The sequence below is a fragment of the Neofelis nebulosa genome, chromosome 2, assembly GCF_028018385.1.
Source record: "Neofelis nebulosa isolate mNeoNeb1 chromosome 2, mNeoNeb1.pri, whole genome shotgun sequence".
NCBI classification, from domain to species: domain Eukaryota; kingdom Metazoa; phylum Chordata; class Mammalia; order Carnivora; family Felidae; genus Neofelis; species Neofelis nebulosa.
In genome coordinates this window covers 201,547,947-201,573,214 of record NC_080783.1, presented here as the reverse complement: position 1 = coordinate 201,573,214, position 25,268 = coordinate 201,547,947, and the positions used below count along the sequence as shown (strand labels likewise).

Below are 25,268 nucleotides of genomic sequence, written 5' to 3'. Positions count from 1 at the left end.
CCGAGGTCCCGGGCGGGGAAGGTACCACCTAGTGGCGCCCCCGCGTGACTGCGCTTTACATAATCGAGGCCGCGCGCGTCATAAGTGGCGTACTCCAGTTCAGGCCGAATCAGAATTGTCCCAAACTCCGTGTTCTGCCCCTTTGTGCTTGATGGACGTCGAAGTGAACCAGTGAACGGGCGACCAGCGCCGCCGCGCCCGCCCAGATCCGCCCGCACTCGCCGGCCCGCCCGCCCGCCGCAGCCCGCAGCCTGCTGCCGCCGCCGCTGCCGCCGCCGCCGCCAGCTTGTCCCTTAGACTGTCAGATAAAGCGGTGGGCCGGTCGGCTGGGCGGTGAGCGTGGCCCGGGCCGGACATGGCGGCGCTCTACGCCTGCACCAAGTGCCACCAGCGCTTCCCCTTCGAGGCGCTGTCTCAGGGGCAGCAGCTGTGCAAGGTGCGCGGGCTGGGGCGGCGGCCGGGAGCTGGGACGCTAGAGGCTCGGCCCGGAGCCCCCTGTTCTGCGGGGCCGCCCGGCGGGGTCCCCCGGGCGGGGCGTGGCAGGCCCGCCTAGCTGAGGCGCCGCACCCGCTCCGCTGGGGGCCAGCGGGGCACGTGGGGGAGTCCCGGGCGCCGTCCAGGCCCCCGCGGCAGGCGTGTCCGGGTGCTTAGCAACCGCGAGGGATTGTTCTCGGACCCCGTAAGGTCTGGGGAGGGGACAGCGGGTCCCCGGCTTGACCCGGACCGGCCGTACCGAGCTCCCTCTTGGGCTGGCTTCCCCGCCGCTGGTTGCACACTGAGCAACCGCCTGCCTTGCCTGGGGACTGAACTCCAGAGTTGGGTGCTGCCTAGGACGAGAGTCTCCAACTCGGGCGCCTCACGGGCACTTTCCGGCCAGTCTGAGAGACGGAGGTAGCGAGGCTTTATAGAAAAGCCCCAAATTAAGCGCACGAAGTAAAAGGATTTTTCAGCATCCAGTTGGTGACCTTCGATCCTGGCCCTAATCAGCTACTATTCAGTTTTTACCCTTGAAGGCCCAAGTTCTTTTTTTTTTTTTTTCGTTTGAGTTGTTTGCATCCTGCTTTGCCTTTTTAAATTAATAGAAGTGCTGTGAGGTGACAGTTAAAAGTCACGAAGCCGTCCTGCGAGTGATTTGAGATATTCTCAGATAATCCAGAGTTTGTCTCTGGTATGGGTAACTCGTAATTGTATGTCACCGTTGCCTCAAATGGCTATGACTTTGTCACTCTGTTTACTGGGTAGGAGAGAACGCAAGTGTTTGGGTGCCTTTATTTTTTTGGTCTTTATATAAATAAAAATATATATACATTTGAGATATATATATACTGACTTCAAGGAAGTTTCATATAGGTCAGCAATAATGATTTTAACTTAGCATTTCATTTCACAAGTGAACCTGGTCAAAAATCAAACCGTGGAAGTGGCAGAACCGGAACTAGAATCCAGGGCTTCTGATTCCCAGTCTGAGACTTATTCATACATACTTTGGTTTTACAATTTATGACTAGTTCCATATAAATTCTTTCTTAACTTCCACATCAGTGCAGGGCAGTGATGCCAGTATTACAGAAGAGAAAAATAAGGCACAGAAAGTTCAAGTGACTCACTCAAGCACAGTGGCTATGCTGGGAATAGTACCCAGGTCTTCTGCCTCCTACTGAAGGCTGTTTCCATTTCTGACTGCCTTTTAAATTATATCCTCATTTCATTTCAGGAATGTCGGATTGCACACCCTGTTGTGAAGTGCACCTACTGTAGGACTGAGTACCAGCAGGAGAGGTACAGTTTTTATTGACCACGAAAGATGTTTGCAGGCTTTTTCCTCTTAATTAGTTGCTGTTCAATGTACAGATCTGTAATTGATTGCATTATACCCGGATTCTGCAGGGTGTTTTTTTTTTTTATTATAACACATTGATGAATATAAAACACACATATTGTTCCCTAGTTATCCATGGATTGCTTAAAATTTTTTCATGACTTTTTAAAGTAATCTCTGCACCCAACAGGGGCTCGAACTCACAACCCCAAGACTGAGTCGAACGCTCCACTGACTGAGCCAGCCAGGTGCCCCTTGCTTAAGTTTTTAAAGTTACTTTTCAGATCCTTGATCATTTTATATTGTGGTTATGATCTTTATGACACTAAGAAACCACAATTGTAAAACATGAGCCTTAGGTTTCAGTATGCTTATACTCGAAGCTTGAAGAATTTTTAAGCCAAAAGAAGACACTTTTGGAAATGTGCCTATTCTGTTAAAGGGTTTGTTAGCCTTAGCCACATTTGAAATTTACTTGCCTTATGTAAATCTCATTTTTAAAAATGTGAAAAACATTTAGTTGTAAGTGAACACATATCTTTGGGAGACTTTTTTAACAGCAGCAGAGTGGTTTATTGGTTTTCAATAGCAGCAAAGTTGTTTATGGGTATAGTTAAGTTCTGTGGGCCTGCAACTGTAGGTCACAGTTCCTTGAAGCAGGGTGGGGTCTATTTGTTAGCTCACACATAGACCTAGAAACCTAATTTTAATCAGCCTTATTTCAATTCTGGGAACATTTTCCCCAACATTTTATTATGGATATTTTCAAACCAGAAAAAGTTGAAAGAATTAAACAGTAAACACTCATATACCTACCACTTCGATTCTACAGTTTACATTTACTTTATGTGCATCATCTATCATCAATGTATTTTTTTTAATTTGAGAGAGAGAGAGTGAGCGGGGGAGAGGGGCAGAGGGAGAGAGAGAATTCCAAGCCGGCTCTATGTGCAGTGCGGATCCCTATGCAGGGCTTGATCTGAAGACCCTGGGACTGTGATCTGAGCTGAAATCAAGATTTGGGTGCTCAACCAATTGAACCACCCAGGTGCCCCTTCAGTGTATTAATCCATCTTATTTCCGATTCATTTTAAAGTTGTGGACATCAGTATACTTGATCCTAAATACTTAAGCATGCATTTCGTTAACAAAGTTTGATATTTGTTTATGGTCCTTTATTTTTTTAGAGGTAAAATTTGCGCACAGTGAAATGCTCAAATCTTAAGTGTATCATTCGATGAGTTTCGCAAACAGTATATGGACCTGTAACCCTCAACCCTTTAAAATATAGAACATTACCGTCAGCCCAGAGTCCTCTCATGCTTCATCCCACTCAATCTCCACTCTTCTCGCTTCCCCCGTGCAACTACTGTTCTGATTTTCCTTCCCACCGTAGATCAGTTTTACCTGTTTTAGCCCTTCATAGATACGGAAACATATAAAACATAGTCTAGAAGCTTTATGTTTCAGCTTTTATATTTGGGTCCATGATCCACCTTGAACTAATTTTTGGGTGTAGGGTGAGATATGAATTTACACCATACATAAAAATTGATTCAAGATGGAGGCACCTGGCTGGTTCGGTTGTTGGAGCACGCAACTCTTGATCTCGGGGTTGTAAGTTCAAGCTGCAGGTTGGGTGTAGACATGACTTAAAAAAATAAAATCTTAAAAAAAAAAGATTCAAGATGGATCATAGGAGTGGTTTTCCTTTTTTTCTAAAGTTTATTTATTTATCTTGAGAGAGAGAGCACAAGTCGAAGAGGGGCAGAGAGAGGGAGAGAGAGAATCCGAAGCAGGCTCTGGCGCAGTCAGTGTGCAGAGTCCGACGTGGGGCTTGAATCCAAGAAACCGCGAGATTATGACGTGAGCTGAGATCAAGAGCCAGACACTTGACTGAGCCACCTGCGTGCTCCGAAATGACTTCTTTGTTTTCCAAGATGTCAGGAGCATTTGTATATATTGATACATATAAATCCCACTTCTTCAGTAATAAATCTAAGTATAAATTAAAAGTTCAACATTCCGGAATCACCGATGTGAATCCTTTTTCTAGAGGTTTCTTTCGATACGCCTCACATCTTGTCCTGTCTCTTTAAAATGGCAGAAAATGGCCCTGGAAAATATTTTACTTGAATATCTCACTTTAATTTAAATATTTTGTACTTTGAGGTCTTTCTTTGTTTTAACTTTATGGTCACTTTTATAGGACTTTATGGGAAAATAATCACAAGATAGCTAATGAGACTGCATTTTTATGTGATTTTATTTTCAGCCCCAGAATATTGTTTTAACTGTTCTTGCACATCAAGCATTTATTGTACCTCTCTTTGTGAAGAATTGGACTTTATTTGAAGATGATTTTTTTCCCCTAAGGCAGTTTATCAGCTCAGGTATTTAGATAATACAGGTCTCTGGACCTTCACAAGACCGAAGACGTTTTTATTTTGATCAGTGCTTAGTTCTTAGAGAAATTGGAAATATTGACAAAATATTTAATCATAGCATCCATTTCCCCACATCTGGGATTTTCATATGCTTTTACTTACAGAGGAGGGTGTAGACAGAGTAAAGTCGACATGAATAGAATCTCTGAGTTAGTATTCCAAATGCATATACTTCATTCCTCACCTCAAGTTTCTCAGCTGTTCATCTAAATTGAGAATTACTGCTAGTCCATTTCAGTCTAACATAATATTCTTTTGAGGGTCCTGTCCATATTTGCTAATTTTGTTTAGTGATACTTAGAGATGTGATACTCAGAAATAACTCACTGTCCACTTTAACCAAAACCTCATTTTATCTGAGCTAATAAAATTAATAACCATAAAATAATTAATAAATAAAAGAGTTAGTGGCCAAATACTTAACTTTAAGTTAACCAGGTGTCCAGACCAAATATCACCTTGGCACTTAGCAATGAGCAAATTCTGTGGGCTTAAGGAGGAATCAGTTTTCAGATATTGTAAGTGAAGCAACTTTTTTCTCATAAAAGCATTGTGTCTCTTTTTTCCTTAACAGTAAAACCAATACAATATGCAAGAAGTGTGCACAGAATGTGCAGTTATATGGAACAGTAAGTAGAGTTTCTCTGTACCTAACAGTGAGTTCTTGGGTCTCTTGGAACCTTACATTCTGTGGACTATTTATATAACTACCATATTTTTATTAGAATATCTTATGTGTAAATACTTTCTCAGAAAAGTTTATCTAGCCCTTGAGCTTTTGAACCTAGCTAATACTTACTGAGAACTTCTGTGTTTATGTTCATGATGGCGGGATTGTCGTTCTAATTTTCCTTGAGAGCCTTGGAAACCAGTATGGAAAGAGGATGGGAAAGATGGATCCTACAATGTGACGTCTTTGGTAGCAGTTGACTGTTCGTTTTGATGACTTTTTTGGGGGGGAGGGGGTTTCTCAGTGTTAGGGTTCTATATTATGTCCTTGCAGGCATTCTCCCAGCCTGTTTATATGGTGATAATGGCAAAGAGGCCTTTCCAGAAATTTGGAAGCACTTACTGGTTTCTCCAAAGAACTGGTTCTGTTGAATTTCTTACAGAAGTCCCAGCATATACTCTAATGGGGTTTTGTTATTTGTTAATTTATTTGTTTTAAAATCAATAGTCCTGTGCAGAAAATCACTTTACATAGTATTAGGAATTGGGCTTCATTTGATCAGTGTAGAAGGAAATTTATGAAGTTGGGAATACATTTTTACAATGACTGATGAACTGTATAATAGGAATTATTGCTTTAAAAAATGCAGTGGTATTTTATAATATACTTAGTTGACCCTTTTTTTCCCCTCTCTTTAAGCCCAAACCTTGTCAGTATTGCAACATAATTGCAGCATTTATCGGCAACAAATGCCAGCGCTGCACAAATTCAGAGAAGAAGTATGGACCACCCTATTCATGTGAACAGTGTAAGCAGCAATGTGCATTTGACAGGAAGGATGATCGAAAGAAGGTAAATCTCTGTGTTTTGTTTTGTTGTTGTGTTTTTTGTTTTTTTTTTTCCTTTCTGAGAAATTAAGTTTGGTCAATTGTGTCAAAAAGAAATCACAACAGGGCCACTGGCTGGCTCAGTCAGTAGAGCATGCGACTCTGGATCTCATGGTTGTGGGTTTTGGCCCCATGTTGGGTGTAGAAATGACTTAAAATCTTTAAAAAAAAAAAAAAAAAAAAAAGACATATAACAAAGAAATCTCCGTTCCTGTCCTAGTTGTTCTTGAACTTGAAGATTTTCAGCCTTTGTTTTCATTTAGCAAATATGGACCATTGTATTCTTTAAAAAAAATATATATATATATATATATATTTATATATATTCATGTATATATAAATATATATTCATATATATATATACATGAAAATATATATATATATATATATATATATATTTTTTTTTTTTTTTTTTTTAAGTCATCTCTACACCCAACGTGGGGCTTAAACTTCTGACCCTGAGCTCAAGAGTCACATGTTCTGACTGAGCCAGCCAGGCGTCCCTGGACCATTATATTCTAATATTACATGAGCTGGTATTTCATGAGAATCTTAATTAACAGTGATCTGTACCCTGTATAAGTAAAGCGATGATTGGCAAAATTCTATAGAACTCTGTAAAGGAGAGATTGTGACTTAGGATACACTTGTATTACCAGTTTCACTATCTGACTGTTTCAAGTGTTTCTATCTGTTGAAGTTAAAAATTCCAAGATGACATAGAGGAGAGCTCTAGGTGGAGTGATGGTACCTTAGTAAACTAAAAATGGTTTAGATTTGTTCTGTTTAAAACCGTCCAGTGGCTTCCAGCTGCACTTAGAACAAATCCCAACCCCCTTCCCTGGTGCACATTGCCCATACCTGCCTCTCAGTCTCTCCTGACGTTACACCTCCCGCCTGTCACCTTGTTTCAGCCACACTGACCACCTTTTAGCCCTTCAAATGTGCCAGTTTCATTCCTACCTTTGCACTGGCTATCATTTTGCCTGATAACACCCATCAGTCTTAATTGGTTCCTCATGCTCAGATGCTACTTCCTCACAGAGCCCCTTTACTAACTCACTCACCCCCTATCATATTACCCTGTTGTGTTGTCTTCACAGCATAACATTGTGAGAAATTATCTTGTCTATTTGCTTATGTTTGTCTACCTTCACTAGAACGTGAGCTCCTTGTCCATCTTGTTCTCTGCCACATTTCCAGTGGCCTGGCACATGGTAAGTGCCCAAAACAAACAAACATACATATATACATACACACACACACAGATACACACAACACACACACACATACATATATATGTATATATATATATTTACTTGTTTTGGTAAGAGTCATACTTTATCGAGAACTATTTCTTCCCCCTCTTTTACCTGACACTGTCAAAATATTAATCTGAAATATATCTCCAGCTTACTGTTTTTTACTGAGAAAAATTGTGCTTCTCATTTTCTACTTTTTAAAAAGTAAGTGAAGTGGGGCACCTAGGTTACTCAGTCGGTTAAACATCCGACTTCGGCTCAGGTCATGATCTCATGATCTCATTGTTCATGAGTTCAAGTCCTATGTCGGGTGAGCTCGAGCCCCGCTTTGGGCTCTGCACTGACAGTGTGGAGCCTGCGTGGAATTCTCTCTCTCTCTTGCTCTCTCTCTCTGCCCCTTGTAGGATACTCTTTCTTCCTCTCTCTGCGTCTCGCTCACCCATACTCTCTCTCTTTCTAAAATAAATAATTAATTTTAAAAAGTGAAGTGATTATTTTTTAAATTGAGATATAATCAACATATATCAGTTTCAAATGTACAGCATAATGATTTGATATTTGTATATATTGGAAAGTGATCATCACAATAAGTCCAGTAAATATCTGTCACCATACACAGTTAATGGGATTTTTTTTCTTATGATGAGAACTTTTAAGATCTACTCTCTTAGCAACTTTCAAATATGCAATATAGTATTACTAACTATAGTCACCATACTGTACATTACATCCCCATGACTTATTTATCCTTTAACTAGAAGTTTATACCTTTTAACTACTTTCACCCATTTCACCTACCCACCACTCCCCACCTCTGGCAACTAGCAATCTCTTCAGTAAATATTTTTTTTAATGAAGGAATGCAGTACAGAAACTTTTTCAGTGTCCAGAGGTACTTTTCAGAGATGCTTAGGCTCATGAGAACTGACTCCTGTGAACCAAATTCATTAATTTATCATGGGAGGATATTAACTCTCCAGTGACCAGAATACTCCTGTCTGCCAACCAGAGCACCTTTTCCCTGAATTAAGATACTGGAGAAGCTGAATTAGGAATCACGAGGTAGCATATGATGATAGTCGGAGTATAAGCTCTGCAGTCCTACTGACCTGGGCTAGCTGAATGGTCCTGGACGAGTTACTTACTCTTATTAGGCATCAATGTCATCACCTTTCCAGTGGGAATCACAGTAGCTGCTTCACAAGGGCATAGGGGGATTTAATTGAGGTTGAGGACTTGCCTAAGTTCACACACCTCCTAAGTGGCAGAATTGGGACTTAACCCAGAGGTCCGGAGCTCCCAGTAGCTCCATTCTGTACTACATTCTCTCTTCTTCATGTTTGTCTCCTTGTCTTTCAGGTAGATGGGAAATTGCTGTGCTGGCTGTGCACGCTGTCCTACAAACGGGTCCTTCAGAAGACCAAAGAGCAGAGGAAACACCTGAGCAGCTCTTCCCGTGCCAGCCACCAAGAGAAGGAACAGTATAGTCGACTGAGTGGTGGCAGCCATTATAACAGGTATCCCCAAGGTGCATGAGATAGGACTAGAGGTACCTATTGGTCAGACGGAATACACAATTAGCCATGGAAGAAACCATTTGGTATCAATTTTCCTCTTCTTTTCTCTCTAGTTACTAGCCTTAGGAGGAATCTCCTTTGTCACATTGGACAGTTCATGTATCTTCCAAGTGCCAGAGAGATTTCCATAAGGTATTAGGATTTACTGACTTGGTTTGTCTTGTGTCTGGAAAGTTTGTGAAATTGTTCTGCTTTGACTATAATGCTCCCCTCACCCTTGGAGTGGATTATCTCCTTAGAAGACTGGGCATGTCACTTTCTGAGGGATGCAGCTTTTTTTAATGCATAGTTGGCCAGGAGGTTGGTAGCTGTTCTAGGTTTGTCCTGGTGGGAATCCAGTCAAAAAGATGTCCTTTCATTGTTGTCTTAAGCTTCCTTTCAGAGTATCTGTAATGTTGTTGAGAGTTCTGGCTTTCGATTGAATCCTGACTCTGCCAGGTTCTCTGTGTGGGATCTTGGGCAAGCTTGTTCATCTTTAAAATAGGGAAATAATAATATTACCTCATGGAATTGTGGAGATAAATTATATAGTGCATGAATAGTGGTTTGCTTTATAACTGGCATATGGGAAGCATTCAATATATTTTAATTACTGTTTGTTATTGTTACCATTATGATTTTGTTTGTTCATTATTATTAAGTACTCTCATGGGCCAGTGACTCTGCTAGGAAGGCAGAGATGAATAAAAGAATCATGCTGCTCACCAAGAGTATGCAGTCTGGTAGGGAAGACAGACCTGTAATCAAATCATTGCATTATAATTCGATGAGCACCACAGTGGAAACATCAAGATGCAGGCATGAGAGGCAGTAGTAATTAACTGCCTTGGGGAGTCAGGCAAGAGAGGCTCAGAGAAGAGCTGGGTTGGGGCTGGATTTTAGGATGAGTTGGAACCATCAGATCACGGATGGGCAGAAGCATCCTAGGCTGAGGGAATAGTGTGTGCAGAGAAATGGAGGGCGTAAGACCACACGGCCCTGAGGAGTTGCAGGTCCTTTTATGTTGCTGGAGCTTATGTTTGGGAGCCAGGGAATGGGAGAGAAAGGGATTCTGAAAACGTTAAGGAGCATGAAGCTGACCCTGATTATTGTGGAGAAAACATTGGAAGAAAAAGAGACCGGAGGCTAGTTAAGAACCTGTTTTTTAAGAGTCCACAGTAAGAGGTATTAATATTAGAATCTCAACTAAGGCCATGGCACCAGAGATCAAAGAGGCAGATTCAGGGGGTGCCTGGGTGGCTTAGTTGGTTAAACATCCGATTTCGGCTCAGGTCATGATCTCCCGGTCCATGAGTTTGAGCCCCACGTCAGGCTCAGAAGCCTGGAGCCTGCTTCAGATTCCGTGTCTTCCTCTCTCCCTGCCCCCTTCCCTGCTCATACTCTCTCTCTCAAAAATAAAATAAAAATTAAAAAAAGAGACAGATTCAAGAAGATACTTTAGAGGGAGAATTATGAGAAACTTAGATAATTTAATGAACAGGTAGATGGGCAGGAGTTGGGTGAGTAAAGAATCATTCTCAGGTTTCTTACTTGGATGAATAGGTATATTCTTTAACTGAAAGAGAATACAGGAAGAAAAGAGAAGTTCAGTTGTTTTTTTTTTTTAAATTGAGGTTGGAGCATCAAGAACAATTTTGTGGGAGCTTTAGCCTAAAACTCAGAAGAAAGGTTTGGAGCACATAAGAGTCAGTAGGAATAGAAGTTATTATAAAGTACAGATTCCTGCAACGTCATCCCAGAGTTTAATTCAGTAGGACCTAGGATAGAGTCCATGAATCTGCATTGTTTTACAAACATCCTGGATGATTATGGTACAGGTGACCTGGGGAACACCATCTCCAGCCCATATGATAAGTAGTTGTTTAAACCATGCTCTTTGATGATAGAATTCAAGTTGGAGGGTGAGAACAGAATTCAGAACAGAAGCACTCAAGAAGGATGGAATGAATATTTGCAAACCATATACCTAATAAGCGGTTAATATCAAAAATATATGAAGAATTCATACAACTGAATAACAAAAAAAGCGCAAATTATCCAATTAAAAAATGGGCAAAGGACCCGAATAGACATTTTTCCAAAGAATATATACAATAGATACATACAGAGGTGCTAAACATTGCTAATCATCAGGGAGATGCAAACCAAAACCACAATGAAATATTACCCCGCATCTGTTAGGATGGCTGTTACGAAAAAGTCAAGAGGGGTGCCCAGCTGGCTCAGTTTGGTGGAGCATGAGATTCTTGATCTCAGGGTTGTGAATTGGAGCCCCACTTTGGGTGCAGAGATTGTGAAAGGAAGGAAGGAAGGAAGGCAGACAGACAGACAGACAAAAGATAACAAATGTTGGCAAGGTTGTGGAGAAAAGGGAACCCTATACACCATTAGTGGGAAGGTAAATTGGTGCAACCATTGTGGAAAACAGGATGGTGGTTCCTCAAAAAATTAAAAACAGCTACTATATATTTGATCTAGCAATCATTTATGAGTATATATATATCCCAAGGAAATGAAATCAGTATCTTGAAGAGCTGTCTGCACCCCCAGGTTCATTGCAGCTTTATTCATAATAGCCAAGATATGGAAACAATATAAATGCCCTACAATGAATGAACGGATAAAGAAAATGTGATACACACACACACACACACACACACACACACACATACAGTTTGTGGTATCACTTTTACAAGGAATCTTTTTAAAAAGCCAATTTCTTAGAAACAGAGACTAGAATGATGGTCGCCAGGGGCTGGGGAAGGAGGAAATGGGGAGATTTAGGTCAAGGGGTATAAACTTTAAGTTATAAGAAGAGTAAGTTCTAAGGATCTGATATACAGCAGAGTGGCTATTCTTAATATGATACTATATACTTGAAAATTGCTGGGGCGCCTGGGTGACTCAGTCGGTTAAGCATCCGACTTCAGCTCAGGTCATGATCTCACGGTTCGTGAGTTCGAGCCCCGTGTCGGGCTCTGTGCTGACGGCTCGGAGCCTGGAGCCTGCTTCGGATTCTGTGTCTCCCTCTCTCTCTGTCCCTCCCCTGCTCATGCTCTGTCTCTGTCTCAAAAATAAATAAAAACATTAAAAAAATTGCTGAGAGTAGATTGTAAGCATTCTTGCCATAAAAAAAAAAAAGTTATGTGAGGTGATGGATGTGGTAATTATCTTATTCTTGGTGATTATTTCATAACGTACACGTTTATCAAAATGTTATGTTGTACACTTTACATGTATACAATTTGTCAGTTATTTCTCAGTAAAGTTGGAAGGGGGGTTAAGGATAGCATGGTCAGTGGTATCAAAAATTGAAAAGAGATCAAGAAAGAAAGGGTCTTACTCGAGGGTGAACTCATTGAGTCTATAACCGATTTTTAGTGGTTTGTGGGACTCAGATATCAGTAGATTCACAGAACTATCCTGAAGAAGAACTGGATTAGGGGTTCAACCTGGTATCTAGTCCTCGCTTCACTATTGACTAGCTATATATCCTTGGGAAGGTCACTTAAACTTGATGAGCCTCAGTTTCTGCAGAGTAGAAATAGTGCCTTGTATATACCTCACAGACTTGGAAGATGTGCATGAAACATTAAATGTGAAAGTACTTTCTTAAACTGTAAGGTAGGTTTTACTTCTTATTAAAAATTTAAAAAACATTTTTTTTAACGTTTATTTATTTTCAAGAGACAGAGCATGAGCAGAGGAGGGGGAGAGAGAGAGGGAGACACAGAACCTGAAGCAGGCTCCAGGCTCTGAGCTGTCAGCACAGAGCCCGATGAGGGGCTCGAACTCACAAACCATGAGATCATGACCTGAGCTGAAGTCTGACACTTAACCGACTGAGCCACCCAGGCACCCCACGTCTTATTAAAATTTTATTGACTCTGTTCCCATAGTTGTTAATAAAGCAGATAATATTTAATTAAAGGTAAGAATTTTGGAGGTCTCTGGAAGTGAGCTACCCATGCATCCAGGACCTATGAAATCAACACCTCAGTGGATTTTAATAGTCAAGAATAATTAGCTCTTTCATGGAGGAGCTGTGATATTACATTGGTCCTGTTTGAACAAACTTTTGTTGTGATGTTTTATAAATCTTTGATTTCTAATTTGTGTTTCTCTGTTTTTGCCATTAAAAGCCAGAAAACACTTTCTACATCTTCAATTCAAAATGAAATCCCAAAGAAAAAATCCAAGTTTGAATCAATCACAACCAACGGAGACAGGTAAGCCAATTGGTATGTGTGCATGCTTCCATTTGAGTTACTGCATATACAGTTCCTGAAACAGGAATACATTCCAGGGTGTGCCTTAGACCTAGTCTAGGGTTGTTATTGAGCCTCCGAGGGTCACTCCATTAGCCACTTGATATCTTATGAATAAGCAAGCAGTGCTGCTATTTGTTTATAACTCTAATCTTGTCATTAAAAGACAAGCACATATAACGATTTAGTAGCAACTGAATTCTGCGATCAACATATAACTCTCCCACACTAATTCTTTTTTTTTTTTTAATTTTTTTTTAACGTTTTTATTTATTTTTGAGACAGAGAGAGACAGAGCATGAACAGGGGAGGGTCAGAGAGAGGGAGACACAGAATCTGAAACAGGCTCCAGGCTCTGAGCTGTCAGCACAGAGCCTGACGCGGGGCTCGAACCCACGGACCGCGAGATCATGACCCGAGCCGAAGTCGGCCGCTTAACCGACTGAGCCACCCAGGCGCCCCAACTCTCCCACACTAATTCTAAGAAGTCAGGAGCTATATGCGTTTCATTGTGTTCTGTGCCTGTGGCCTCCTCCATGCAGGGCAAGAGTTGGTATTGAGAGGTGGAGCAGAGACAAGTTGGGAGTTAAGGCAGTGTTCTTAGTCTAATTCATGCTTCCTTAGCATGCAGAAAGCCCAGGGCAGCTACTGAATCAGCAGAGAATGAGATGCATTTGAATATTTTCACTGCATTTTAAGCCTGTCTTAAAAGCATATATTTACTCCTTGCCTTCCTCTCTCCATCTGAATGATGCTTCCTCTTGCAAGCTGCTTTGTCCTAATATCCACAGTGTCCCGTCTGTGTTGGTGCAGTGGGCTGCTTCCCAGCTGAGTCTTGGGGCCACCATTTTCCTGTTTGTCCAGGCCCAGGCATCCTGAAGTGAGACACTGGCATACTCTTCCTCCAAAGCCTTGAAATCCTCTCCATTCTGAAAACTCCCAGTGTCAGTTCTCCCTCCCAGCAGGTGGTGGGAATGGGAGTAGACTTAGCACATAGGCTTGCCAGGACCGAATTTCATCTAGGGGTACACAAAGCATCTATGAAGTTTATTCTTTACTGTTACCTTTTTTATTAAGTTGATTTCAGATTCTACAAGGTACCTTTTTATCCACTAGTATCATTGATTTTATACTTGTCAAATGGAACCTTCTGGAAATGTTTAACTTGGATGTTCAAATTATATGGAGAAAGGAACCATAAAGACCATCAGCTTCACTGTTACTTGAGCAGATATCCTGACCATCATGAAGATTGTCCCATCACCCCTGCCAGCATGCCTGATCCTACAAAAACCATGTCAAGGAGTGAACCTTTCTGAATTCCCTGCCTTTATAAAGGTCTAAGCCAAGAGGTGCCTGGGTGGCTCAGTCAGTTGAGCTTCCGACTTCAGCTTAGGTCATGATCTCGTGGTCCGTGAGTTCAAGCCCTGCACTGGCCTCTGTGCTTACAGCTCGGAACCTGGAGCCTGCTTCAGATTCTGTGTCTCCCTCTCTCTGCCCCTCCCCCACTCATGCTCTGTCTCTCTCTGTCAAAACTAAATAAACTTTAAATAAATAAATAAATAAAATAAAGGTCTAAGCCAAGACCCACAGCCTTTAGATTCTGTGCTCACTTATGACCCAGGCTGTATTTGAATGACCTGGAAAAAGTGCATTCTTAACTTTAGTTTAACCAGCCAGTCCTTAAAGCTTACCTTCTTTTAGATTATTTGTTCTTAAGATACTGCCATTATTCTTGCTGTCCATTGCTATGGATATACAAAGCTAAAAACATAAGTTTTCTGTTCAGAGTGATTTTTAAAAAATGTTTATTTTGGGGGAGAGAGAGAGCATGAGTGGGGGAGGAGCAGAGAGAGAGGGAGAGAGATAATCCCAAGCAGGCTCCTCCCTGTCAGTGCAGAGCCTGACGCAAGGCTCAGTCCCATGACTGGGAGATCATGACCTGGGCCAGAATCAAGAGCCAAATGCCCACCCAATTGAACCACCCAGGTGCCCCTGTTGAGAGTGTTTTATCACTTCTAATCACCAGCAATGATTGTTTTCCTCAAGTAGGAAATACTGATCCTTACCATGGTCTTTAACAATCTCATCTGGAAAAGATCTAAGAGATCATTTTTTTCTTGAAATGTAGATGCTAGCTTATTAAAATAACTTGCCCTGATAACTTGAAAATTTGGAAAACTTTTCTGCTTCTACAAAAGTTATTTTCATACACATACAAGTTCCATTTGAATGTTCCTGCATTAGCAGTCTTAACTTACCAATTCCACTTGTTTGCATTTCTTTTAAAAGTTCATAGCAAAAGTTGTTACATTTTTCCTTTATTTTTACTTTTGTGTAGTTTTTTCTTTCTTTTCCCTCACTTTTAAAACATTCTGACAAGCTGTTTTTTGATGGTCCTTTTGTAATGTTATGCAAACCCCCATTTTTTTTTTTTTTTTTTTTTTTACTGAATATCTATCTTGAATTCAGTTCTGTACCAAAGGTTACCGGTCTTGTTTCTGAACTATCTATTGTAGCCGCCTCTTAGCTTTCAGTTGATCGTAGTCCACTTTCCTGGCCCCACTTTGAAAATATCCATATAGGCTCTTGTCCTTTCATTGTTATCCCCTTTTCTGCAAGCTGCTCTCTAACAGCTTTCCATTCTCCTTTCTATTCTACCATTCTCCACTCTTACTATTTTTTTTAATGTTTATTTATTTGAGAGAGAGAGAGAGAGAGAGAGAGAGAGAGACAGAGCATGAGCAGGGAATGGGCAGAGAGAGAGGGAGACACAGAATCTGAAGCAGGCTCCAGACTCTGAGCTGTCAGCATAGAGCCCAACGTGGGGTTCGAACCTACAAAACTGCAAGATCATGACCTGAGCCGAAGTCAGACACTTAACCAACTGAGCCACCCAGGCGCCCTTCCACTCCTATTTTTTAAATATTGAGACATATTTGATTTTTTTTTCCTCTCTTTCTTTCTCCATTAGCCTTCCATATTGTACTGAGAGAATGCATCACTTCAGGTTTTTTATAAAACCTTTTCTCGAATAGTTTTATACTTCTACAATGCCTCTGGGGGCGCCTGGGTGGCTCAGTTGGTTAAGCGGCCGACTTTGGCTCAGATCATGATCTCATAGTTCATGGGTTTGAGGCCCACACCAGGCTCTGTGCTAACAGTATGGAGTCTGCTTGGGATTCTCTCTCTCTGCCTGCCTGTCTGCCCCTCCCCAGCTTGTGTGCGCACATGCATGTGCGGGTGCATGCTTTCTCTCTCTCTCTCTCTCTCAAAATAAATACATAAACTGAAAAAAAAATTTTAAATGCCTTGGTCATTTTTTTTTTAGTATCCCACAAAATTCATAGCCTCCCTCTCATATTTTCTAGTTTGCTGAAATCATAGCAAAAACTTTTTTTTAAGTTTATGTATTTTGAGAGAGAGAAAGAGTGCACATGTGCAAGAGAGGATAGAGAGAGAGAGAGAGAGAGAGAGAGAGGGAGAGAGAGACACAATCCCAAGCAGGCTCCATGCTGTCAGTGCAGAGCCTGACCTAGGGCTCTCTCTCACAAAGTGTAAGATTTTTTTTTTAATGTTTATTTTTGAGAGACAGAGGCAGAGAACGAGCAGGGGAAGGGCAGAGAGAGAGGGAGACACAGATGAAGCAGACTCCAGGCTCTGAGTTGTAGACACAGAGCCCGACGTGGGGCTCGAACCCAAGAACCATGAGATCGTGACCTGAGTCGAAGTCGTATGCTTAACCGACCGAGACACCCAGGTGCCCCTCGAACTGTAAGATCTTGACCTGAGCCAGGTTCGAGAGTTGGATGCTTAACTGGCTGAGTCACCCGGGTGCTCCATAGCAAGAACTTTTCACTTTGAGAAAGATCTGAGTTCATTTCTAGCTTTCCTTCCCTGAGAAAACGTACCAGCTAGTTTTTGATCTATTTGTTTGTTGTTCCATTGGCGATAAGGCATACCTGTTGATTGTTTCTAAAGGATATTCCTTTCCTTTCTTTGTAGTTTTTTTTTTTTTAAGAGTTTTTAAGTAATCTCTACACCCAATGTGGGGCTCAAGCCTACCACCCCGAGAACAAGGGTCACATGCTCCGTGAACTGAGCCAGCCAAGTGCCCCTCCTCATAAAACCCTAGTTTTATTTTATTCTCCATTTGAAATATGCCTGAAAAATTAGACTTACTTTGTGTGGCCTTACCCTTTTGTTGGAGATACTTGGAAAGAGACTGGATCTGATTTTCTGCCTTGCTAACCTAGCCATCTGTTTTCATTTGATTTCCAACAGTTCTTATTAGTCAGAAGTTAGACAGTTAGAAAGGTCAGGCCCTAACAGGACAGACATGACTGGTTTTGTCAACAATAGTGGTATGGGAAAAATCCTCTCTTGAGAAGCAGGTGGGCAGAGCATTAGAAGCTTTCGGGAGCACAAGATTTATACTAGCCCATTACACTGTTTCATTTGTCACTCTAGTTATGGGTTTAAAGAAAATCTTTTGGATTGAGGGAAGACAGTCCCTTGGCAGGTATTGAAACTGGTAGAGGAGACTTTGATGGGTCCTTTCAGCATTTTCTCCTGCTTACCTTGTTTTATTATGTTGCTTTTACTTTTCGTCACCCAGTAATTCTGCATATTCATGAGTTAAGAAAGCACCAGTTCATTCTTCTTCTGCTGTTCTTCTTACATGCCTCATGTAGACCAAGAGAGAATATTCTTAGCAGTCAACCATGTCTTCTAGCCATAGAAATGTTTGACTTGGTAACTGAGGATGTTCAGTGATTCCACTCGCTATTTGGAGTTTCTGCCCATGTAGAGAAATGCTGGTTATTAGCTGTAGTTCAAGATGAACTAGAGTCATTGCTGTATTGATCTAGGGAGTCTCGAATCAATATTCCACTGACTGCTTAGGAAAAACAGGTTTGTGTTTTACTTTAAAGGTTGCCCTGGGAAGGGTAAGGAGGTTTCTTTGGGCAGTCTCTGGAGAAGGGCAGGACTTGACTCTTCTGGCAGTGATTCCTTAACTTGTTTTGGGCCTAAGACATCTCTGACCAACCAGGGAACGTTGTGGATCCTCACCCTAGAAACCATCCATTGTATGTATACACCGAATTCTATATGCAACGTCAGGCATTCACAGATTCCCTGGAACTAGGCCTGGTTACAAAACTCTCCAAAAAAGACAGAGTTCACCTGGCACTTTAACAAAATGAAGTGCTCAGGTACTGTTACTGAGAAGAATCTGTTGAAACCCCAGGTTATGGTGTGACTCTGGATTTTATCACCTGTTTCTTTCCTGATTATCACTGGATTCTTGATATTGGAAGTGGTAGTCAACAGGCCATTTGCAGTGTAGGGGAAGTTGGCTTCCTTCCTATTAATTTCATCTTCTTCTAATTTTTAAAAGGGACTGACTGCTCCTGGAATGGGATGCAGCAGCTTCTTAACAGCTGCACCATACATGGTGCTTTGGAGCAGAACATAAAGAACCAAGATCTGATGATCGCCTCGCCTGTGCAGTTTAGCAAATGCTATTGAGTGTGGCGTGTGTGGAGCATTGTACTTCCTGCTGGGAATTCAAATAGTTGCTCCTACTCTGGAGCTTGTAGTCAAGTGGTCCATGGTGTGTCCTCAAGTAAAAAAAAGTTTATCCCTCCAAGTTACGATTTTTCCCTCTCCATTTTTCTACTCAGCTTTTCCCCAGACCTGGCCCTGGACTCACCAGGCACTGACCACTTTGTCATCATCGCCCAACTGAAGGAAGAAGTGGCCACTCTGAAGAAGATGCTGCATCAAAAGGATCAAATGATTTTAGAGAAAGAGAAGAAGGTACAGTTTTGTTAATGCCTCTCAGACCAGAATGGTGCAAGGGTAAGCATGTGGTACCATAGGGCATGGTGCTAACTGTGTTTAACTGATACTTACTTGGTACTGACCACTGAAGCTTTGAGGGATCCAGTGTCAAGGTTGGGGTATCGTGGGAGAGGCTTACTGTCTGCCAAGGTGACTCGCGATCTGCTGTTACTGTGAGAGAGAACCCTCACTCTGCCTTGGTCAGGTGCATTTAGAAAGTTGACTTTTCTCAACATTCGGAGGAAGTTTCACTCATGTTTACCAGGCTTACAGAGGTGATGTGTGAAACTACAGTGCCCCCCTTAATTCACAGGGGGGCATAACTGACTGCTACATTTCTCAGCATGAACTGCCTTGGAAAGTTGTAATCAGAAGGCGCTGAATGAACATGGAGTTGGGACAAGAGGAGGTTGTTATGTAATTGGAATTTTTAATGCTCTCAGGCTGAGAACCTGATACCTCCGTCTCTGGTATTGGGATGGCCATGCCCGTGAGACAGTAATACTTAAAATATGTGGGCCAGGTTTCCCTCCTTCCTGGACAATGGTCGGGTAGGCCTTCCTCCATGACTCTTACATCACTTTGCTTCCATTACTGACAACTCCCTGAGTGACCCATTCTTTAAACACATTAACATCTTCAGTTAAGTCTTACCCTGGTCTAACAGTCATCCTCCTTCTTTAAGGGAACTTTTTACATCCTTCTTGAGATTCAGGTCTATTTCTCTTATTTTTAGGTTATTTTTCTTTTCTTTTTTATTTTAGAGAGACAGAGAGAGTGGGGGAGAGTGGCAGAGGGGGAGAGAGAGAGAGGGAGAGGCAGAGGGAGAGAGAATCCCAAGCAGGCTCCATGCTCAATGTGGAGCCCAACATGGGGCTTGATCCCAAGACCCTGCGATCATTGCCTGAGCCCAGATTAAGAGTTGGACGCCCAGCTGAGCCACCCAGGTGCCCCTCTTACTTTTAAGTTCCCAAAGAGTATCTTCTTTTTGTCTTAATATATTAGTAACAATAATAGCTAAACTTTTATTGGATACTTAAGTATGTGCCTGACTCTGTTCTAAGCGCCTTCTATGTATTAATCCATTTATCCTCATAACAGACCTTTGAGATAGGAATTACTATTGTCATCATTTTGTAGATGAAAAGTATCCTCCAATATTTTTTCTCTTAGGGTTCCAATCCTTCTCTTAGTTTTCTTTTTTGCTCTGAGGCTGTATGTTTTCTTGTGCCAAGTTTGGAGTGCTAGGATTCATTCTGAGTGGCTAACAAAGGCATTTATATTGTTAAAATATTTACATGCATTCTGTCCATCTAATTTCAACCTCATTTTATAGATGAGGAAACGGACCCAAAGATATTAAATGACATATCACATCACACAATTAGTAAATGGCAAGTCTTCCTGACTCTGCCATTCTTTCTACTAGGCTATGCTTTCTTCTGCCAGTAAGATAGAGATTCATGGGAAGTTCGAGACCAGTATACTTTCCACTTTACAACATGACTGTCAGATGAAAGCAGACCCAAGTATATTTTCTTCATAGACAAGATCAGAATAGCACATAATAAAAGGGTTTTTGCAAAAGAGACAAAATGAACAACTTGTTTCTACTGATTTGCAAAGTGAGGGTTTTAAAAGGAGCAAAAACATAGATTGTTTCTCAGCACTTTCAGGATCAAGGTCACACTCCTTGGCTTGGAACACAGGCCCTTCTACAACATACCTGCCTATCTACAGCATCAATGTCACTCTCCATGCTCATCAGTCATTTGATTAATTTTTTTTTTTTTAACGTTTATTTATTTTTGAGACAGAGAGAGACAGAGCATAAACGGGGGAGGGTCACAGAGAGAGGGAGACACAGAATCTGAAACAGGCTCCAGGCTCTGAGCTGTCGGCACAGAGCCCGACGCGGGGCTCGAACTCACGGACCATGAGATCGTGACCTGAGCCGAAGTCGGACGCTTAACTGACCAAGCCACCCAGGCACCCCGCTCATCAGTCATTTGAACAAGCTGTCAGTTACCTCACACTCTCTGGCTGTGCCTGTACAGTTTCCTGTGCTTGGATGTCGTTTTCCTTACCTTGTGTGCCAGCTGTACCTCATGTACCTCGAAACTCAGCTCACACATCACTTCCCTCTCTTAGATATCTCCTCCCTGCTCCTTGAATAGCATAGTCAATAGAAGAAGGCCTGGGGTTTGAATTCTAGCTCGTCTCTTGCTAACATGTATGAGCATGGCCATGTTCCTTAAGCCATTCTTTTTTTTTTTTTTTTTTTTTTTTTTTTTTATGTTTTTTATTTATTTTTGAGAGACAGCGACAGTGTGTGAGTGGGGGGAGGAGCAGAGAGAGGGAGACACAGTATCTGAAGAAGTCTCCAGGCTCCGAGCTGTCAGCACAGAGCCCAACACGGGGCTCAAACTCACGAACTGTGAGATCATGACCTGAGCTGAAGTCAGACGCTTAACCGACTGAGCCACCCAGGCACCCCAACTTAAGCCATTCTAAGCCATTGTTTTCCCATCTGTAAAATGGGAAAAATAATATTGCCCGCCACAGACAGGTTTATCATAGGATTGAATGAAATAATATAATCAAACAGTTTGGGGTGCCTGGCTAGCTCAGAAGAGCATGCAACTCTTGATCTTGGGGTCGTGAGTTCAAGCCCCATCTTAGGTGTAGAGATTACTCAAAAAAAAAAAAATTGTGTGTGTGTGTGTGTGTGTAAATATCAAACAGTTTACCTAGAACAGGGTTAAAAAATTAGTAAATGGCAATAGCTGTTATTCTCCTGGCTTCTCACAGTCAGTCATATTGTGTCATATTGTAATCACTGATTTATTTGGAGGATTATTGGCAGGTATTAAATACATAAAATTTTTAAAACCTGTCAGTGATGAGGTATCAGAAATGGCTGTGTCAGGATTTTGTGTAATTTTTAAGAAATCTTTAGGATAAATAGGATACAGAATTCCCTGGCTTTGGCTTAGTTAGGGATCTTCCGAAGAGCCCTGGATTTCATTAATTTGAGGAACCATTTAGCTCTCTGCTGCCAGAACATTCATCATTGTACTGCACAGAGATTTCTTCAGTCAGTCTGCCTTTTCCCCCCTCTCAGATCACAGAGTTGAAGGCTGATTTTCAATACCAAGAATCTCAGATGAGAGCCAAAATGAACCAGATGGAGAAGACCCACAAAGAAGTCACAGAGCAATTACAGGTGAGTCTGCCTGTTTGTTTGTTTTAATGTTTATTTATTTTTGAGAGAGAGAGAGAAACAGAACATGAGCAGGGGAGGGGCAGACAGGGAGAGAGAGACACAGAATCTGAAGCAGGCTCCAGGCTCCAAGCTGTCAGCACAGAGCCTGACGTGGGGCTCGAACTCATGAACTACGAGATCATGACTTGAGCCAAAGTTGGACACTTAACCAACTGAGCCACCCGGGTACCCCGAGTCTGCTTGTTTTATGTGATAACCCTGGTGTATTTAGCTGATTGTATTTTAAGTGATTTATCTCTTAGATTTTTTTTTTTGTTTTCAAAATATTGACAAAATCATATTTAATCTACCTTATTAGCTGTCTTTTACTATTTCGTTGTTGGGTGTGTTCTGATCTCTTTCCCTCAAAAACTGGAATTAATAAATGTGCGTTTTGAGTTTTGGATAAGCCAGATGTGATTCCAGATGTCTGGATTATAAATTCTGTTTATCCAACACGTTAAGGCACTCCACGGTTTGTTTGTGTTGCACAAAGCATCCTTTTGTAACAGTGGATCCCAGGAGATTGAAGTGTGCTGATTAACCTCTAGCAAATACTTCCTTCCCCTGAACCAAGCCCTGGAGCTTTCTGTTGATTTCTGCCTCTAGAATTTGTTCTCTTGCTGACCCTTTACGTTGTCTGCCTTAGCATCTGCATGAAAAACATGTCCTGTCCTGTTAAAATATCCTTGCACTGATTTTTTTGTTTAGGCCAAAAACCGAGAGCTCCTGAAGCAGGCAGCTGCCTTGTCCAAGAGCAAGAAGTCTGAGAAGTCAGGAGCTATCACCTCTCCGTGAGAGACCATGAGGAGGCTCCCAGCCAACAGCGAAGGGGTTCCTGGGTGAGGGTTGGTGACCTGGCTGTTCTCTGTGAATTGCAAGCTTTCTTAAGAAATCTCTATTTTATTACAGTTATCCTTCTTTGTGGGATTGTGGTGGGCTGAATGGAAACACCTGGTTTATGCTGTGTCATGACTGCATGCTTGGATGTTTGGGGTTCCAAGCTCTCTGTCTCATACTCTCACTCCCCCCAACCCCACCCCGAGTACTACTCTCTGTCTCTCTCTCTCTTTTGGCACTACTCTGTGTGTGTGTGTGTGTGTGTGTGTGGCAGTCACTGTTCAGTGTTATGTGCAGAATTTTTTTTTTTTTTTTTTTTTTTTTTTTGGTCCATCACATCCTGCCATACCCATGAGCAAATAGTTTGGCATTAATTACATACATATCACTGCCACCCTCTGAACTTTGAAAACTGCCACCTTAAGACTTGGTACAATGGAAGAGGCTTTCTCTCTCCAATAAACCTTTTGCTTCAGGGTATACTCTTGGGTTTTTTTCCAGGTATATTATGTATGACTTTGTACTATGTATAGCCAGAATTTTATTTATTTTTTAAAAAAAAGAAACTTTTTCTTGATAAAGGAATAATGGTAGCCTAGCTTGTTCTTGTAAAAGTGATGCCTCTTAAAAAGAAAAAAAAAAAGCCCTTCTCTCTACCTTTTAGTAAAGGAATAAGACCTTTTCTTGTTACCTTGGAGTCTTAAAAACTGATTGCTATGGTGCAACAATTCAGTGCATCAGTGTGGAGTTAAGTGCCTTTTGGAGGACTTCTTGGAAGAGCATTTAAGGAGATGCTTAGGGGAGGTAGCAAAGATTTGAACAGTCTGTCTTTTTAAGTAAGGGCAGAAAGAAAGGTTGTCCAGGTTTTACTGGACGTTTCCCTCCCCTACCCCTTTCTAGATTGTTTTATGTGACTGATTTTAAATTCTCACACTGCCACTTCTTTTTAAAGAAAAAAAAATACCCTTTACTTATATCGGTCGTTACATTGGGCCATTGTCAGAGAGCTTTTTTTTTTAATGAGCAGATTCAAAATGGATAATATTTGAACTACAGAGCATTTTGGGGGTTAGTACGAGCTGCTCAAGTATGGACTCTTGAGTCTGAGCGGGAGAAATGCTGTCACTGTACCTTCTCCCCCTTCCTCCTCATCCATCCCAGCCTGCACACTCCCTGCTTTTAGTGGGAAAAGGGCGTTTCTTGAAGACAGGTGCTTGGCAGAAGCAGCTTGGCCTCAGCCAGAATTGTTTGTGTCCACCTTTCCCTTCCTGACTGAGCAGGCACATGGGTTTACTTTTCCGGGAGAGGAGATAGATTTGCACTTCTCGCCATTCTCTCAGGTTCTCCATGGGATGTTTGTGAAAGAAATGAGAGGTGTGTGATGTGCCGTGAAACACAGTAAAATCAACTACCTTGGAATCATTAATGCAGAGGGGTCCTGAGGCTCGAGGTAACCATGAGGACAGATGAACTTTGTACCTCAGTGCACCAAAATTGTAAGCAGTCAGTTTAACTTGCTAGGCATTTCCTAAAAGCCAGTGCTTGTAATCTGTGATAACATTCTCACAAGTGGAGCCATGCACAGAATTGGACAGAAATGTGGAAATGGGTGGCTTCTTTCTGATAAAAGAAACAATGGACCACGTTGCTCATCTATCACTCTAGTAGGGGAGGTCATTTTCCCTTCCAAGCAAGGGAGACGACAGTGCTAAACACTTTTGTAACTTTTTGAATGAGAAACTTTTAGGTAAAGATAAACTGTCAGATAATATTTTTCAGATGCATTTACGTTTGACTCTGGGGAAAAGATTATGAAAAAAAGTTACAGTCATGGTTTTGGGTTTGTTTTTTTTTTTTAATTTGGAAGACTTGAGAAATTCTGTTTCATGAAATGACAATATAAAAACACATACTTAGTTTTATACTAAATCTTTTTTTAAGGTGTTGGCATTTAATACAAAGCAGATTCACACATTTTCTAACTTTCCACAAGTTCCAAAAAGTGAAGGAAGAAACCTCAGTCTTGAAGTTTTGGTTTTTAAAAATCATGACACTGTTTTACCATGAAATTGAGTAGCTAACTTTTGGTAACACCTTTTGTTTATTTGTATGTTTGTATAATGGACACTTTGAAACACAGGAATGTTTTGGTTTGTACAAACTTTGAAAAACGTGTGTTAATAAAAATTCACATTGAGTCAAGTATTGTTGGGTGATTGATTGATTGATTGCCGGTTTACCAGTAGGCATATCCCATTATGCCCTTCAGCCTAGAAAACAGTTTGTCTTGCTTGTTGACTTAAACAGTTAAAAGCCTAACTGTGGTAATAGGGAGCTTCATATCCATCAGAGAATAAACCCATTCTCTTTTTTTCTTCTGTGATTT

The 25,268-nt window shown here is 41.4% G+C and overlaps 1 protein-coding gene across 1 annotated transcript; it reads left to right on the top strand.

Annotated features, from left to right (window-relative positions):
- On the top strand, positions 1-25,084 carry FAM76A (family with sequence similarity 76 member A). Its single transcript, XM_058718433.1, has 9 exons — positions 1-436; positions 1,715-1,779; positions 4,841-4,895; positions 5,636-5,788; positions 8,445-8,602; positions 12,805-12,891; positions 18,618-18,753; positions 21,902-22,003; positions 22,754-25,084. The coding sequence occupies exons 1-9, from the start codon at positions 356-358 to the stop codon at positions 22,838-22,840; spliced, it is 924 nt and encodes a 307-aa protein (XP_058574416.1). The 5' UTR covers positions 1-355; the 3' UTR covers positions 22,841-25,084.
- Positions 25,085-25,268: the final 184 nt, after the last annotated feature.